Genomic DNA, 17,931 nt, shown 5'->3' on the forward strand with positions numbered 1-17,931 from the left:
GCCACCATGCCCAGCTAATGTTTTTGTATTTTTAGTAGAGACAGGGTTTCACCATGTTGACCAGGATGGTCTCGATCTCTTGACCTCGTGATCCACCCGCCTCAGCCTCCCAAAGTGCTGGGATTACAGGCTTGAGCTACCGCGTCTGGCCAATAAAAAAATTTTTTATTGAAACAATGTGATGTGCACCTGCAGTCCCAGCTACTCAGGAGGCTAAGGCAAGAGGATCCCTTGAGCCCAAGTGTTTCAGGCTGCAGTGAGCTACGATCACACCTTTGCACGCCAGCCTGAGCAAGGGAGTGAGACTCTCTCTCTTTAAAAAAAAAAAAAAAGTTCTGAAGAGTTTCCTTAATGTAGTTCAGTGTAGGCCAGGCTCGGTGGCTCACACTCGTAATCCCAACACTTTGGGAGACCGAGGCAGGGTAATCACCTGAGCTTGGGAGTTCGAGACCAGCCTGATCAAGATGGAGAAACCCTGTCTCTACTAAAAATACAAAACTAGGCCGGGCATGGTGGCTCATGCCTGTAGTACCAGCACTTTTTGGGGTTGAGGCAGGTGGATCACCTGAAGTCAGGAGTTCAAGATCAGCTTGGCCAACATGGCAAAACCCTATCTCTACCAAAAATACAAAAATCAACTGGACATGGTAGCTTGCGCCTGTAATCCCAGCTTCTCAAGAGGCTGAGACAGGAGAATCCCTGAAACCCGGGAGGTGGAGTTTGACGTGAGCCTAGATCGCGCCACTGCACTCCAGCCTGGTCAACAACAGTGAATCTCCATCTCAAAAATAATAACAACAATAATGAAATAAAATAAAATACAAAATTAGCTGGGCATGGTGGCACATGCCTGTAATCCCAGCTACTGGGGAGGCTGAGGCAGGAGAATCACTTGAACTCAGGAGGCAGAGGTTTCAGTGAGCTGAGATCGTGCCACTGCACTCTAGCCTGGGCAACAAGAGTGAAAGTCAGTCTCAAAAAAAAAAAAAAAAAAAAAGAAAAAACTATAAAAATGTAACTGCAAACTTTAAGCTTTCTGTATCATTTAAATTTTTGTTAAGCATATCGTAACAGAGGCACTCTTTCTGACTCTAGACTCACGGCTATAATGCTTTGGATTAAATAATGCAAAAGTTCCAAGGAGGTTCAATACTAAAGCACCCACATTAAGCTACAGTCCTTAGCAGGAGTTATTTGAAAAGATAGTTCCAGCCAGGCATGGTGGCTCACGCCTGTAAACCCAGCACTTTGAGTGGCTGACAAGGGAGGATCTCTTGAACCCAGGAGTTTAAAACCAGTCTGGACAAAATAGTGAGACCCCACCTCACTTAACAAATATTGTAGTCCCAGCTACTCAGGAAGCTGAGGTGGGAGGATTGCTTAAGCCTAGGAGGTGGAAGCTGCAGTGAGCCATGATCACACCACTGTACCCCAAACTGGGTGACAGAGCAAGAGCCTGAAAAAGTTCCTTTCAAAAGAAAGGGGGTGAACTTGTTAAAAGTCTTCATTAGCTACTGACTTGATCAACAATTTATTTTTCTAGTAACATAATAAAATTCCAACTTGCTCCAGGGTAGCAATGTAAGAAACTAGACAGAAAGACAGCAAGGCCAAAAAAGATTGTACAGTATGCAGAATGGAAAGAAGAAACTATCTTTGCCCATCCAACAGCTATATGGCCCAAAGGTAAGAATCACAAAGATTGGAGATATCAAATAAGCAAAAGCAGGATCAATCAAAAAATTCTGTGAAATACAGGTCTCACGAATCTCCAATGCAGATCCTGTGGTTAAGAGACAAGAGCCAACTATTTCAGGGCGAAAAAGACCAGTTTGAAACCTATTAATATGTAAAAATTAAAGGAGTTACAGTATGAAAAATGTAAAGAATGACTGGCAATTCTGCTGCCTTCAGAAATGAATATACCAAAAAGGGAAAAGAGTTTAACTTGAAAATAAATTATACTAAATGTTGAAAGACTAACATTTCATAATGGAGAAGAGTGGTATGGTAGGGAAAGCTTTGTGTTAACTTTTAACTGCAGCTGTAGTGAAACACACTAAAAGCCTTGTCTTAAGACAAAAGCAGTGAAATAAAAACAATGCTTTTAAGCATATCCCAGTGTTAACTGCTCATGACCATAAATTAGCCTTTTTCTGATAAAGAACTAATGGGATAAAAGGTCATATAATAAGGAAAATAGTAGTAGAAAATAAAATTGAACAAACTTCTCACATAAGACAAAACCATAAAATCTGTTTACAAATTTTCATACATGACAGAATTAAAGGTAAAAACACTCAAAACTTAAGAAATCTAACAACGCAAAGTAGGAGATTAAATCATTCTTTCTAAACAAGGACTGAAGTTCAAAAGCATTTAATTTAAATCAGTGTATGAACACAGGGAATCCTTCCATACTACCTATTTCAAACAGAGAGGGTTCTCCACACTCCTTTCCCAGACTTACGCACAAATATTACAATTTGCAATCCATTATTTTCTCTCGTATACAATTTTTTTTTTTGCTGTTGTTTTTAACTGTATTGGAGTGAAATTATTCTAACTAGTTTATTATTCTATTAGTAATTACTCTAATTAATCATTTATTTACTTTAAATATCGGTTGTACCAAACAATGACACTTTTGGGAAATTAAACTTTATTCCAATAACATTAGCCAGCAAATTTTGCTAAACAATGCTTTGTTAAAAAAGGCATCACATATATTGTTTTGTACAACTAATTTTTCCAGTATGCCTAAATAAAAATTTATATTTGACAACATAGGATATGCTTCAACATAAACACAGCAATACTGTTTCCACTTTGTTACTAATACCCTGTATGTTTTCTTAATAATTTTAAGTATCTGCATCTGAAAAGTATAGTGTAGGCTGACCACAAAAGACGAAGTCTAACAGTCGGTAGGGGTACCGTTCTTACATAATATTCTAAAAACGTGCTTTTCCTAGGTACTCAGTTACTACCACAGGAGTGAATATTAAACATTCCTGTATCAATCCCATCTTCTATAAAGTTGACCTAATTTCAAGCCTAAAACTGAGGTTTCCACCTTTAGAAGGGTGGAAAACAAGAGTTAAGTAATTGGGTAGTCCTAAAAATACACATCACAACTACATGACTAAGATACTCATTTAAAACTTGTGCCAAGATAACCCCTCCCTTCCAAACTAAAATTGACTCACTGGCCTATTTTACTTAATTTTGGAAATAAAAAAATAAAACTAAATGGATTCCTAAGCACTCATTTCCTCTGTCTCTGCCCCCATCATTTAAAACATTCAAACTTTAGGGCCGGGCGCGGTGGCTCAAGCCTGTAATCCCAGCACTTTGGGAGGCCGAGGCGGGTGGATCACGAGGTCAAGAGATCGAGACCATCCTGGTCAACATGGTGAAACCCCGTCTCTACTAAAAATACAAAAAATTAGCTGGGCATGGTGGCACGTGCCTGTAATCCCAGCTACTCAGGAGGCTGAGGCAGGAGAATTGCCTGAACCCAGGAGGCCGAGGTTGCGGTGAGCCGAGATCGTGCCATTGCACTCCAGCCTGGGTAACAAGAGCGAGACTCCATCTCAAAAAAAAAAAAAAAAATTTCAAACTTTCAATCTGTGATTAGTCCCTGCAAAAACAGTCAAGCAAAAACAAAACACTCATTATCTCCAAGTTATCTACCTTGGAGTTTAAAAAAAAAAAAAAAAATCACGGGATTCTGGAATGATGACCACTGTTCTAAAACTATATAAAACAATAGAAACAATGTCTGTGGTCGCTAAGGAACCAAACATCCCACCCAGAGAAGCCATCTCACCTCAGATGATACTTGTCATCTGTGAGACTACCCCTTTAACTAGAGTTAACCACTTGAGGTTTCAATTTTGTCTCTGAAAGTGGGAAGCTATCAATCTCCCTATGTGATTCGTTCCACCCTCTGTGGATATTTCTACCTGTAGAAAAAAAGCTTGGCAAACTTGGTGGCACGGTGAGGACAAAGGGCATTTTGAAAGAACCAGCGACTGAGGTAAGCAGAGAATGGGAACGGAAAGAAGGCTAAATTAAAAGTTCTCCAAATGGATAATGCAAAGACGACGCGGGCACCCCTTTTTTTTTTTTAAGCCACCCCTAGGGTCCTATTCTTCACCACCGCCCACTGGAATGCAAAGTTGGCACTACCACTACCCAAGAAGCCCAACAAATTCTCAAAATGTCAGGGCACTAGGCAGCTTCTGGAATGACAGGCTGGTACCCCTCCCCCACTCCACCCCCACCCCCCAAAAAAAGAAAAGTCCAATCCAGTCGGTGCAGGTCACCCTGCCCTCTGGGGCAGTTCCAGCCTGCGCAGGGAGGGTTGCGATGGGAGGACGAGAAAGCACAGACAGACCACCGCTCTTTCCACCCACCCTCAGCCGGAGAAACAAAGACGGCCTCCTCCGCCCGTAGCCACTACCCTAACCAGAGAGGCTCTCCCATTTCCCGGTGCAGCCGGCCCTCCCGCCCCCGCCAGCGCCCCCGCCCCCGCCCCCACCCCCATGACAAAGAAAAGGCACTCGGCGAGCAAGGCCTTCCTGCCCCCACGGATGGGGGAGGGGGCTGCCGAGGTGAGGAGCCCCCTCCACTCGCCCGTGCTCACACTCCTGGCCCCAGGAGCGGCCAAAAGCTGCGGAGAGCGGAGGCCTCGGCCGCGGAGGCCGGATCCGGGAGGGGGGGGTACCTTGAAGTAGCCGCCTTCGTAGAGGGTGTTGGGGGGCCCGAAGATGGCCACCTCCCAGTTGTAGAGGTCGGACTCATCCACCAGGGTGATCCGGAAGCCCTCCACCGGTTCCTCCTGCAGGGATTTCAGCTCGAGCATCAGGGCCTTCTGCGAGCTGGTCATCTGCTGCTGGGCCATCTCGGCGGCGGCGGCGCCGGGCCCGGGCCCCAGTCCTCACGCACCGGCCGGGCCGAACCAGGCCCTTCCCCTCTGCTCGCCCTCGGGCCCGGCCGCACTGGGCCCCGGTCTTCACACACCCGGCGGGCCGGACCAGGCCCTACACGGCCCGTGGGCCCGCCCGGGGTCGTCCTCACACACGACGCTGGCCGGGCCGGGCCCTTCCCCTCACACTTAGGCCGGGCGAGAGGAGGGGTCGAAGGAGTTAGAATTCGCTCCCGGTCCCGTTCCCGGGCCTCCCCCCCCCGGAGGGGGCCTCAACTTGGGGGGGGGGAGAGGAGGTGGAAGCGGAGGAAGGCGGCGGAGGGCAGGCGATGGTGAAGGGAGGGGGCCGGGCCAGCCCGGGAACGCCGCGCTCGCTCGCCCTCTCGTTCTCTTTGAGGGCCGCAGGGGCCGGAGGGCGCGCTGGGCGAGCGCGGCGTGAGGGGGTCTCGCGGCGGTGGCGGCGGCGGCTGCGCGGGGGGAGGGGCGGCGGCGGAGGAGGAAAGCTAGAGCGCCTCGCGCCGCGGGAGCGACGGAGCCGAGAAGCAGGGAGGGAGGGAGGGAAAGAGAGAGACGGAGAGGGAGGAGGGGCGCACGCCGGGAGGGGGGCGGCTCTCGGCGGCTGGCGGCCCGACGCGCGTGCGCGCGCCCCTCCCTCCCCCGCCTCCCGGTCTTCGCCCTCCTCCACCACCTCCTCCTCCTCCTTCTCCAGCTTCCACGCCTCCTTTCGGCCTCCCGCGCGGTCGCGGTGCTTTGTGACGCTGACGCGTGTCCCCCCCGCCTATAAAAAGCCGAAAGGCAGCGGGGCCTGAGGGTGGGCGCAGGGGTCGCTGTGGCCCCAGAGTGACTGTTGTACGGCTGGACGCCGCAGTTTCAAAGGCGTGTCCCGGAAAGGAACCCAGATCCCCCGGCTCTCGGCGCCCTTCCCCCTTGGATCCAGGGACCTCCACAGCCATCCTGGGACTGGCCCTGGTCGCTACAGGCCCCTCCCCGTGACACCCAGTCTGCGGTCCCTCCACTTAGTAGCTACTTGATTAGGATGTGCTGAGGATGTGGGTCTTATCGGTGGGAACAGACCGGCGCGCAGGCCAGCCCACAGGCAAGTGTGCCCTTGGACGCGTTACCCACCCTGGGTGCGGCAGTTCCACGTGAGAAACAGGGGAAGACAGAAAGGTCAGCTTCTGCTTCCCTTCTTAACTACGAAGAGGAAGTTGTGAGGAAAAAGAGACAATAACAAACTGGGTCTCTAGCCCTTCTCACTGTGATTTGGGGCAAGTGCTCAGGCTGCCCTTCGCCTTCCCCATTTGTAAAATAAACTACTGTGGTTGAACTTTGACCCCTTAGAGGTCCTTTTGGCTTCAATGTCCACCCTGGAACTGAGGGACTTTAGAGATAATCATAACCAAAGTGAGATGTGGGAAGTCTTTGGTCCCCATGGTTTAGAATACAGTACTCCTTTCTCTTAGGAAGGCATGTTCTAGGATAACTGCTTAAAAACCATTTCCTAGAAAAGCCAGAATACTGTGAAAGGTCTACACACACAATTTCAGAATCAGACAAATCTTGGTTCCAACCCTGGTTCCACACATTACTTCTCCCTGTCTCATCAGTTTTTTTTTTTGTTTTGTTTTGTTTGAGACAGGGTCTGGCTCAATCACCCAGGCCACAGCTCAGTAGCGTGCTCACGGCTCACGCAACCTCCGCCTCTCAGGTTCAAACGATTCTCCCACCTCAGCCTCCCAAGTAGGACTACAGGTGCATGCCACCACACCCACCTGTTTCATCAGCTGCTGTAAAAGGAGATTAATTATACCCAACACAAGCTATTGTAATGATTAAATGTATGTAAAGCACTTAGCATAGTGACTGATTTATAAACAGGAACTTGGAAGAAAGAAAAAACTTTAAGGCATAGCTGTATTCTGGATACCACCACTACCCTACCTTTTATTGAGACAGGGTCTCACTCTGTTGCCCAGGCTGGAGTACAGTAGAGCGACTATAGCTCACTCTAGCAGCAACCTCCTGGGCTCAAGCCATCCTTTAACCTCAGTCTCCCAAGTAGCAGAACCACAGGTGCATGTCACCATGCCTAATTTTTTAATTTTAATTTTATTGTAAAGGAGGGGTCTTGATGTTGCCAAGGCTCATCCTTCTTTTTTTTTTTTTTTTTTTTTTTTTGTGAGACAGAGTCTCATTCTGTCACCCAGGCTGGAGTGCAGTGGCATGATCTCAGCTCACTGTAACTTCTGCCTCCTGGGTTCAAGCGAGTCTTCTGCCTCAGCCTCCCAAGTAGCTGGGACTACAGGCGTGCGCCACCACACCCGGCTAATTTTTGTATTTTTAGTAGAGACAAGATTTCACCATGTTGGCCAGGCTGGTCTCCAACCCCTGACCTCAGGTGATCCACCCACCTCGGCCTCCCAAAGTGTTGGGAGTACTAGCATGAGCCACCGTGCCCAGCCAATGACAGTTTTAGATTTATAGAAAAATTGAAGATAGTAGAGTTCCCCTACACCTGGCACCCAGTTCCCCATTTTATTAACATCTTACATTAGTAGAGCATATGTATTACAATTAATGAGCTAATATTAATACATTACTATTAACTGAAGTTCATACTTCCTTAATTTTTACCTAATGACCTTTCATTGTTCCAGGATCTCATCCAGGATACAAGACTACATTCAGTTTTCCTGTTTTCTTAGATTCCTCTTGACTGTAAGAGTTTCTTAGACTTTGTTTTGATGACCTTAACAGTTTTGAAAAATACTGGTCAAGTATTTTGTAGACTGTCCCTCAATTGCAATTGTGATGCTTTTCTCATGATTAGACTGCCATTATAAGTTTTGATCACAGAGGTAAAATGCCATTTCATCACATCATATTAAGGGCACAAATAGCAACATAGCAATGTTGATGTTTACCGTGATCGCCTGGATGAGGAAGTGTGTCAAGTCTCTCTACTGTAAACTTACTCTGCCCCTCCCTTCCCATTTTCTATACTGTACTCTTTGGAAGGGAGTCACTCTACAGCATCCACACTTAAGACACCCCCACCCCCTTCTTTTTTTGGCCTTTTTTTCTTCTTGTAGATGAGGTCTCAGTGTTTTAAAACATCCTTTTCTAGCTGCCAACCCTACTGTCCAGGTCTTGAGACTGAGCTCTACTGGAATTAGAGCTTCCCTCAGAGAAGAGGGAGTATCCTAGTGAATGCAACCCCTCATATCAAAATGATGGTTTATGTCCCATCTGGCTTTCCCTCCAGTACCAGTCAATTTAGGGACAAGAGGATTGCTGACCTGGAAATGTGAAAGATGATGTTGACACCTTTAATCCCAAGGCTGTGAGCAGATAAACAGGCAGAAACGTCATCTTCAAAGCATTTCGGCCACAAAAACTCATCACAGCCCCACCCTGACCTGAAGGATGATGAAACCCTAGTCTAATCCACTGGAATGTATACTTGGCACCCAGACCAGAAGCAGCCTCCTAGGCTCATATCAACTCACAGACTCACTAAGCATCCATTGCGGGCATGCCACTATGCTGGGAGGTTCGCAGCTCAACGTGTTAATGAGTTTCATAATTCAAGGGTCTTTATTTTTAGGTCACAGGAACTGGAATTCCACAGAGCTAGCTCATGTGTTTTTATTCTAGCCAGTAAGACGTTGTTTATTAGTAGACTGCCACTGTGTCTTATTTATCCCTGAATCCTCAGCAACAGGCACACCATCTGACACAAAGTAGACACTAAGCAATTGTTCTCAAGAGACTCATGGCCAAGGACAGGAAGACAATGAGTAATCACAAAATTACAAATGAACCCTACCTTCTATCCCCATGTCTGTTTTCTCTCAGGCACATAGTAGGTGCTCAAGACTATAAATTCCAAAACACTATACCAGCTACTCCAATGTTTGGCACATATTAAGTGCTCAAAACATATTTGTTAAAAGAATGAGTGCCAGAAACAGCTTCCTACAGCTTTCTCATAGTTTCCTAATAGTATGTAGATTGACTTGACTGATTGGTGCCCTCTGGTGGCAAAAGTGGTAAAGAAAACAGCACTCAAAGATTTTAAAATAATTAAAAAAAAAAAAAAAAAGAAAGAAAGAAAGAAAACAGGCTGGGCGCAGTGGCTCATGCCTCTAATCCTAGCACTTTGGGAGGCCGAGGTGAGTGGATCACCTGGAGTCAGGAGTTCAAGACCAGCCTGGCCATCATGGTGAAACCCCATCTTAAAAAAAAATAAATGAATAAAAAATAAAAAAAGAAAACAGAGCACTTACACTCAGTGTTAGGCATCACCTGGTACTTTCCAACCAAGGCACATTTTCTTTTTTTTAAACTGAAACAGAGCCTCCCTCTATTGCCCAGGCTGGAGTGCAGTGGCATGATCTGGACTCACTGTAACCTCCACCTCCTGGCCTCAAGCAGTCGTCCCACCTCAGCCCCCGGAGTAGCTGGGACTACAGACACAGCAACACCATGCCAGACTAGCTTTTGTATTTTTAGCTCAAGCGATCTGCCCACCTCAGCCTCCCAAAGTGTTGAGATTACAGGTGTGAGCCACCGCAGCTGGCCCATTAATAATTTTAGAGGAAGATTGTGGCTCCTTAAGAACAGTGTCCAAGTTTTACACATATGTTAACACGTTAAATGAAAAAAAGTTGGTTCCCATAAAAGTCTTTTTTTTAGGCCGGGCGCGGTGGCTCAAGCCTGTAATCCCAGCACTTTGGGAGGCCGAGCTGGGTGGATCACAAGGTCAAGAGATCGAGACCATCCTGGTCAACATGGTGAAACCCCGTCTCTACTAAAAATACAAAAAATTAGCTGGGCATGGTGGTACGTGCCTGTAATCCCAGCTACTCAGGAGGCTGAGGCAGGAGAATTGCCTGAACCCAGGAGGCGGAGGTTGCAGTGAGCCGAGATCACGCCATTGCACTCCAGCCTGGGCAACATGAGTGAAACTCCGTCTCAAAAAAAAAAAAAAAAAAGTCTTTTTTTTAAAGTTTTTATAAAGTCATGTTTATTGAAGTATGATTTTACATTCAGTAAAATTCATCCTGTTAAGTTTGACAAGTGCGGCTGGGTGTGGTGGCTCACGCCTGTAATCCAAGCACTTTGGAGGCCAAGGTGGGCCCATCACCTGAGGTTGGGAGTTCAAGACCAGCCTAACCAACATGGTGAAACCCCATCTTTAAAAAAAAAAAAAGAAAAAAGAAAAAGAAAAAAAAAAAGATTTGACAAATGCATAGTCATACCATAATCAAGATGCAGAACAGCTGGAGAATCACTCTAACGATTTTCTCCTGTCCATTTGCAATCAACACCTTTTTGATCCCAAGGAACTCACCTGTTTTTCTGTCAAAAGTGTCAAATTTAATCACTAAAATGATCTACAGTACTATGGAAAAATGTATAAGCACATAAAATACACAAACCAATTTTTTAAGTGAGATACTTTAAAAAGTTTCTTTAGCATACCAACAAAAAATGAAGGTAGCACTGCATTTTACTATAGATGTGCAAATATTCAAAGTCCACCATTGTCCTATCTATGGCTCAACAGTAATGTTTAAGAATACACTGGGTGGGCATGGTGGCTCGTGCCTGTAATTCCAGCACTTTGGGAGGCCAAGGTGGGCGGATCACCTGAGGTCAGGAGTTTGCAGCCTGGCCAGCATGGTAAAACCCCATCTCTACAAACATTAGCCCTGTAATCCCAGCTACTTGGGAGCCTGAGGCAGGAGAATCACTTGAACCTGGAAGGTGGAGGTTGCAGTGAGTCCAGATTGTGCCACTGCACTCCAGCCTGGGCACTAGCAAGACTGAAAACAAAACAAAAATGGGTAAAAATACAAAATTAGCTGGGTGGTGTTACGTGCCTGTAATCCCAGCTACTCGGGAACCTGAAGCAGGAGAATGATCCCAAGAGGCAGATGGTGCAGTGAGCTGAGATTGCACCACTGTACTTTAGTCTGGGAAACAAGAGTGGAGCCTTTTTTTTTTTTTTTTGAGACGGAGTTTCACTCTTCTTACCCAGGCTGGAGTGGTGCAATGGCGCGATCTCGGCTCACCGCAACCTCTGTCTCCCAGGTTCAAGCGATTCTCCTGCCTCAGCCTCCCGAGTAGCTGGGACTACCATGCCCAACTAATTTTTTATATTTTTAGTAGAGATGGGGTTTCACCATATTGGCCAGGTTGGTCTCCAACTCCTGATTTCGTAATCCGCCCACTTCAGCCTCCCAAATTGCTGGGATTATAGATATGAACCACCACACCAGCAAAAGTCATTCTGTATAAGGTCAGAATTAACCTTCCTAAGACAAATATTGTTCCCTCCTGTTTATTTTACCAAGATTTCTATATATTTTCCTTTTGAAAGAAAGATACTCATAAACCAGGCGCGGTGGCTCACGCCTGTAATCCTAGCCCTTTGGGAGGCCAAGGTGGGTGGATCACCAGAGGTCAGGAGTTCAAGACCAGCCTGGCCATCTTGGTGAAACCCCATCTTAAAAAAAAAAAAAAAAATTAGCCGAGCACAGTGGCATGCACCTATAATCCCAGCTACTTGGGATGCTGAGGCAGGAGAATCACTTGAACCTGGGGAGGCGGAGGTTGCAGTAAGCTGAGATCACGCCACTGCACTCCAGCTTTGGCAACAGGGACCCTGTCTGAAGGAAAATAACTAACTAAATAAAATTAATAGCTAACATTTGCCAAACATCACTATTTGACAGGCTCTTTACATATAGCATCTTATTTAATCTGCACAAGAATCTACGGCATGGTCATTATTAGAATATTCATTTTACTAATTAAACTAAGGCTTAGAACAGAATAGTTTAAAAGTTATCTGAGTTAGCCAGGTGTGGTGGCTTACACCTGTAATCCCAGCTGACCACCATGGTGAAACCCTATCTCTACTAAAAATACAAAAATTAGTTGGGCATGGTTATGCACACCTGTAATCCCAGCTACTTGAGAGGCTAAAGCAGAAAAATTGATTGAACCTGGGAGGTGGAGGTTGCAGTGAGGCAAGATTGCACCACTGCACTCCAGCCTAGGTGACAGAGTGAGACTCCATCTCAAAAAAACAAAAAAAAGTTACCTAAGTTCACTCAGTTAGTAAGTGGCAGAACCTGGGTTGACCTTAGCCATCACATGTCAGTGTGACTGCTGTTAACCACCATGGTATTGTCAACCTAAAGGAAAAAACTGAGGCGAAATTAATATAAGTAGAATTTACTTGGGCCAAATTTGAGACCCACAACCCAGAAGCATAGATTCAAGTTACCCTGCATATATGTTCTAATTAGTAGCAGATAAAAGTGTGTTTGTTTATTTATTATTTTTATTCAGATGAAGGTCTTGCTATGTTGCCCAGGCTGTTTTTTGTTTGTTTGTTTGTTACAATTTTATTTAAATAGAGACAAAGTCTTACTCTTTGCCCAGGCTAATCTCAAACTCCTGGGCTCAAGCCATCTACCCACCTCAGCCTCCCAAAGTGCTGGGATTATAGGCATGAGCCACTGCACCTGGCTCCCAGGCTGGTCTTTAATTCCTGGGTTCCAGAGCTCTTCCTGAGGCTGAGTGTGGTGGCTCACACCTGTAATTCCAACACTTTGGGAGGCCAAGGCAGGTGGATGGCTTGAGCCCAGGAGTTCAAGACCAGTTTGAGCAACACAGTGAAACCCCACCTCTTAAAAAAAAATCTTCCTGTCTTAGTGTCCTGAGTAGCTGGGATTACAGGGACATACCACTGCCCCCAACATGACAAATGTTTTTGGCTTTTTTTGAGCTTTTTATTTATTTATTTGTTATTGCTGTGTTGCCCAGGCTAGTCTTGAACTCTTTGAGCTCCTGCTTCAGCCTTCCAAACAGTTCAAATCACAGGTGTGAGCCATCATGCCCGCCGAACAAGTGAGGTTTTTTTTTTTTTTTTTTTTTTTTAACGGAGTTTCGCTCTTGTTACCCGGGCTGGAGTGCAATGGCGCGATCTCGGCTCACCGCAACCTCCGCCTCCCGGGTTCAGGAAATTCTCCTGCCTCAGCCTCCTGAGTAGCTGGGATTACAGGCACGCGCCACCATGCCCAGCTAATTTTTTGTATTTTTAGTAGAGACGGGGTTTCACCGTGTTGACCAGGATGGTCTCGATCTCTTGACCTCATGATCCACCCACCTCGGCCTCCCAAAGTGCTGGGATTACAGGCTTGAGCCACCGCGCCCGGCCCAAGTGAGGTTTTTTAAGATTGTTTTTGTTTTTGAGACGGAGTCTCACCCTGTCGCCCAGGCTGAAGTGCAATGGTGTGATCTCGGCTCACCGCGACCTCCGCCTCCTGGGTTCAGGCAATTCTCCTGCCTCAACGTCCTGAGTAGCTGGGATTACAGGCACGCGCCACCATGCCCAGCTAATGTTTTGTATTTTTAGTAGAGATGGGGTTTCACCATGTTGACCAGGATGGTCTCGATCTTTTGACCTCGTGATCCACCCGCCTCGGCCTCCCAAAGTGCTGGGATTACAGGCTTGAGCCACCATGCCCGGCGTAATTTTTTTTTTTTAATCGTAGATATGGGCTTTTCTCCATGTTGGTCAGGCTGGTCTTGAACTGCCGACCTCAGATGATCCGCCCACTGTGGCCTCCCAGTGCTGGGATTACAGGCATGAGCCACCATGTCTGGCTGCTTGGTCCTGTTTTCATGTGTTCACAGTCAAGGGCAAAAAGAGACAGCTGGGCTAAGCAAGTGGCTCATGCTTGTAATCCCAGTGCTTTGGGAGGCTCATGTGGGAGGATTGCTTGAGGCTATGAGGTCAAGACAGCTACCAAATATTAAAAAATTACCTGGGCATGGTGGCATATACCTGTAGTCCTAGGTACTTGAGAGGCTGAGGTGGGAGGATGCCTTGAGCACAGGCATTCAAAGCTGAAGTGAGCTAAAACTTCACTCCAGCTTGGGTGACTGAGATCCTGTCTCTAAAAAAATGCTAATAAATTTAAAAATAAAAGTAAAATAGGCTGGGGGTGGTGGCTTACGCTTGTAATCTCAGCACTTTGGGAGGCCGAGGCAGGCGGATCACCTGAGGTCGGGAGTTCAAGACCAGCCTGGCCAACATGGTGAAACCCGGTCTTTAAAAAATAAATAAATAACGGCCAGGCGTGGTGGCTCACGCCTGTAATCCAAGCACTTTGGAGGCCAAGGCGGGAGGATTACCCGAGGTCGGGAGTTCAAGACCAGCCTGACCAACAAGGTGAAACCCCATCTTAAAAAAAATAAAATATTGGCCGGGCACGGTGGCTCACGCCTGTAATCCCAGCACTTTGGGAGGCCGAGGCGGGTGAATCACGAGGTCAAGAGATCGAGACCATCCTGGTCAACATGGTGAAACTCCGTCTCTACTAAAAATACAAAAAATTAGCTGGGCACGGTGGCGCGTGCCTGTAATCCCAGCTACACAGGAGGCTGAAGCAGGAGAATTGCCTGAACCCAGGAGGCGGAGGTTGCGGTGAGCCGAGATCGCACCATTGCACTCCAGCCTGGGTAACAAGAGCAAAACTCCATCGCAAAAAAAAAAATAAATAAAATAAAAAATACATTTAAAAAAGTAAAAAGGAGAGACAATTGATAATCAGAAATTGTAAAAAGTACTAAAAGGGAAATAAATTGGATAGAAGAGAAACATTTTAGAAAACATATCGGCCAGGCCAGGCATGGTGGCACACGCCTGTAATCCTAGCACTTTGGGAGACAGGGTTTCCACCACATTGGTCAGGCTGGTCTCGAACTCCCAACCTCAGGTGATCCGCCCACCTCAGCCTTGGAAAGTGCTGGGATTACAGGCGTGAGCCACCATGCCCAGCTATTTGGGAGGCTGAGGCATGAGAATTGCTTGAATCCAGAAGGTATAGGAGGTTGCAGTGAGCCAAGATCTTGCCACTGAACTCCAGCCTGGACAACAGAGCAAGACTGTGTCTCAAAAAGAAAAAAAAAATAAAAAAGAGAGAAAGAAAACATATTAGTCCCGGTGCAGTGGCTCACACCTGTAATCCCAGCACTTTGGGAGGCCAAGATGGGCCGATCACTTGAGGTCAGGGGTTCAAGACCAGGCTGGCCAACATAGTGAAACCTTGTCTCTACTAAAAATGCAAAAATTAGCTAGGTGTGGTGGCGTGTGCCTATAAGCCCAGCTACTCTGGAGGCTGTGGCAGGATAATCACTTGAACTTGAGAGGCAGAGGTTGCAGTGAGACAAGATGGTGTGCCTGGGCGACAGAGCAAGACTCCGTCTCACAAAAAAAAAAAGGGTCGGGGGAGAAAAGAAAGTATGTAGCATATCTAAATATGTTTAGAAAATGTATTTTAGGCCTTTAGTTAAGACGTTGGCTGGGTGCAGTGGCTCAAGCCTGTAATCCTAGCACTTCGGGAGGCCAAGGTGAGCTGATAACTTGAGTCCAGTCCAAGAGTTTGAGACCAACCTGAGCAGCATGGTGAAACCCCGTCTTTACAAAAAATTAGTTGGGTATGGTGGTGCACGCCTGTGGTCCCAGCTGGCCAGGAAGCTGGGGTGAGAGGATGATTTGAGTCCAGAGGTGATATTTATGCTGAGAGATGAAAGATGAATAGAAAAAGCCAAGAAAGCACATTCCAAGTGGAGCAAACAGCTTGGGTGAAGTCCTGGAGGCGAGAAAGAACTTAATACAATGAAGGAACTGAAAGAAAGCTGATGTTGCCAGAGCTCAGGGAGCAAGGGGTGGAGTAGCAAGAAAAATGATGGGGCTCAGGCTTGGTGGTTGACACCTGTAGTCCCAGCACTTTGAGAGGCAAAGGCAGGAGGATCACCTGAGGTTAGGAGTTTGAGACCATCCTGGCCAACACAGTGAAACCCCCTCTCTACTAAAAATACAAAAATTAGCTGGGCATGGTAGCACACGCCTGTAGTCCCAGCTACTTGGGAGGCTGAGGCTGAGGTGGGCGGCTTGCCTGAGCTTGGAGTTCAAGACCAGCCTAGGCAACAGGGTAAAACTGTCTGTACTAAAATACAAAAAAAATTATGGCCGGGCGCGGTGGCTCAAGCCTGTAATCCCAGCACTTTGGGAGGCCGAGGCGGGTGGATCACGAGGTCAAGAGATCGAGACCATCCTGGTCAACATGGTGGAACCCCATCTCTACTAAAAATACAAAATTAGTCAGGCGTGGTGGCGCATACCTGTAATCCCGGCTACTCTGGAGGCTGAGGCAGGAGAAGCACTTGAACCTGGGAGGCGTAGGTTGCGGTGAGTCGAGATCGTCATAGCACTCCAGCCTGGGCAACAAGAGCAAAACACCGCCTCGAAAAAAAAAAAAAAAAAAAAAAATTAGCCTAGCCGGGTGTGATGGCACCCCCCTGTAATCCCAGCTACTTGGGAGGCTGAGGCACGAGAATCCCTTGAACCCGGGAGGCGAAGGTTGCAGGCTGAGATCGTGCCACTGCACTCCAGCCTGGGCGACAGACCGAGGCTCTGCTAAAAAAAAAATAAAAATAAGTAAATTATTTGAAATTGTAATAAGCTAAGTAATAAGTAAAAACTGGAGAAAAGCCATAACAATAATCTGGGAACAAGCTGATGTGACGGACTAAACCTGGCGGTAATGACAGAGAAAAATGAATAAATTCAAGGTATATTTTGGAGGTAGAACTGACAAGGTTTGTTAACTGACAATGTGTAGTAAATAAAGAAAAAGGGAGGAATAACTGCTGTAAACAACTCGGCCAAAAGAACTGAACCAGCTCCGCCCTTAGCGTTTGGACCCAAGCGAAGGAAGCTGAAGGGGGGAAAAAAAAAACCAACAGCTTAGCTACCTGCAGGCTTCCGGTCTAGCGTCGCGAGGAGGCCGTAAATCAGAGAAACCAGTTTGGCCCCCTCCCTTAATGGGCGGTCCTGGAGACTGACAGGCCAATGGCAAGCGAGTAGTCAAGGGATAATCCAATAGCTCTGGAGTGGGTGGTGTCCTGAGGAATTGGGGTCGACTGGACTTCGGGCCTGGAGTTTGGCATTTCCGCCCACGTGGGAAGCTGCTGTATAGATCCAGCTTGAATTTCAAGTGCGAGAGAGTCCTGGATCGCGAGTGATGGGTCCGGCGCCAGCTGGAAAGCAGCTGCGCGGAGCGACTGGAGGGCCAGAGGTGGGTTGAACCATCTGGGAGGAACAGAGGCTCAAATTGCGCTCCCTTGGCTGCAGGGCCTGAGATGGCGCGGCCTGACAGTTTGCGGGTGAAGGCCATGCGGGCGGCCCATTCTGGAGGATGCTTCCAGCCTGTGGCACTGAGACAGGGCTTGCTAGGGGGAATGGAACCTGGCAGTATTTGGACAGAAGCAGTAAAGCCAGTAGAGCCTCTACTCCCTTCTTGAACTCTGTACCTCATAGTTGAAGAGACCCACACTTGGGTCGTTTCCTTTCCTGGATCCTCCTTGAGGATAAGCGGATTTTCCTCCCTCTACAGAACTTGTGTCCAGTTCTGTGCTGCCCGCTGTAGCGGAGGGCATACGGTGCCTCTCCTGGAGCACTCCAGTAAGGCTTTCTTGGGTGAGAGGGATCGTGGAGGGGATGGGCCCACGGCTGCAGGGGAAAAGTTTGGGATCCTGCACGCTTGCTTTTGAAGCCTGCTCATAGTACGTGTGTACCAGTTGTTGAACCTCGAGTCAGTAATGGGACTTCAAGTGTCTTCAGGAATAATTGTGAGGATTTAATGACTTACAAAATGTATCCTCTGGGGTCCAGTCGGTTCTAGCTCCTTCCATCAATGAGTACTTAGTATATACTGAGGCAGTTAGGGCATCCTAGAGGAGGTGGAACCTGGTAGGATTTGGTTAGAGAGAGAATGGAAAAGAAACTACCTGAAAATACAAGTGGCTTGGCCATTACTTAGGGCAGAGCCCAGTCAGCTTCTTTTTTTTTTTTTTTTTTTTTTTTTTTTTTTTGGGTTTATCTTACCTTTTACCCAGTGCAAGGGCGTGAT

The 17,931-nt window shown here is 47.1% G+C and overlaps 2 protein-coding genes and 1 long non-coding RNA gene across 3 annotated transcripts in view; 2 read left to right on the top strand and 1 right to left on the bottom strand.

Moving 5' to 3' along the window:
• The window catches only part of UBE2R2 (ubiquitin conjugating enzyme E2 R2), a 109,912-nt gene extending 104,439 nt beyond the window's left edge, over positions 1 to 5,473 (bottom strand). Inside the window, exon 1 of the mRNA XM_032299950.1 lies at positions 4,733 to 5,473. Coding sequence (XP_032155841.1) covers positions 4,733 to 4,909 — 177 coding nt within the window. The 5' untranslated portion in view covers positions 4,910 to 5,473. The remainder of the gene's footprint in view (positions 1 to 4,732) is intronic.
• Positions 5,474 to 13,138: 7,665 nt separating this feature from the next.
• The window catches only part of LOC116565997, a 17,166-nt gene continuing 12,373 nt past the window's right edge, over positions 13,139 to 17,931 (top strand). The window contains exon 1 of the long non-coding RNA XR_004275691.1: positions 13,139 to 13,177. This is a non-coding gene — a long non-coding RNA (uncharacterized LOC116565997). The remainder of the gene's footprint in view (positions 13,178 to 17,931) is intronic.
• Positions 16,916 to 17,931, top strand: part of NOL6 (nucleolar protein 6) — a 13,389-nt gene continuing 12,373 nt past the window's right edge. Inside the window, exon 1 of the mRNA XM_032299952.1 lies at positions 16,916 to 17,097. Coding sequence (XP_032155843.1) covers positions 17,044 to 17,097 — 54 coding nt within the window. The 5' untranslated portion in view covers positions 16,916 to 17,043. The remainder of the gene's footprint in view (positions 17,098 to 17,931) is intronic.

The sequence above is a fragment of the Sapajus apella genome, unplaced genomic scaffold (assembly GCF_009761245.1).
Source record: "Sapajus apella isolate SASKATOON/1434 unplaced genomic scaffold, GSC_monkey_1.0 scaffold42, whole genome shotgun sequence".
NCBI lineage: Eukaryota > Metazoa > Chordata > Mammalia > Primates > Cebidae > Sapajus > Sapajus apella.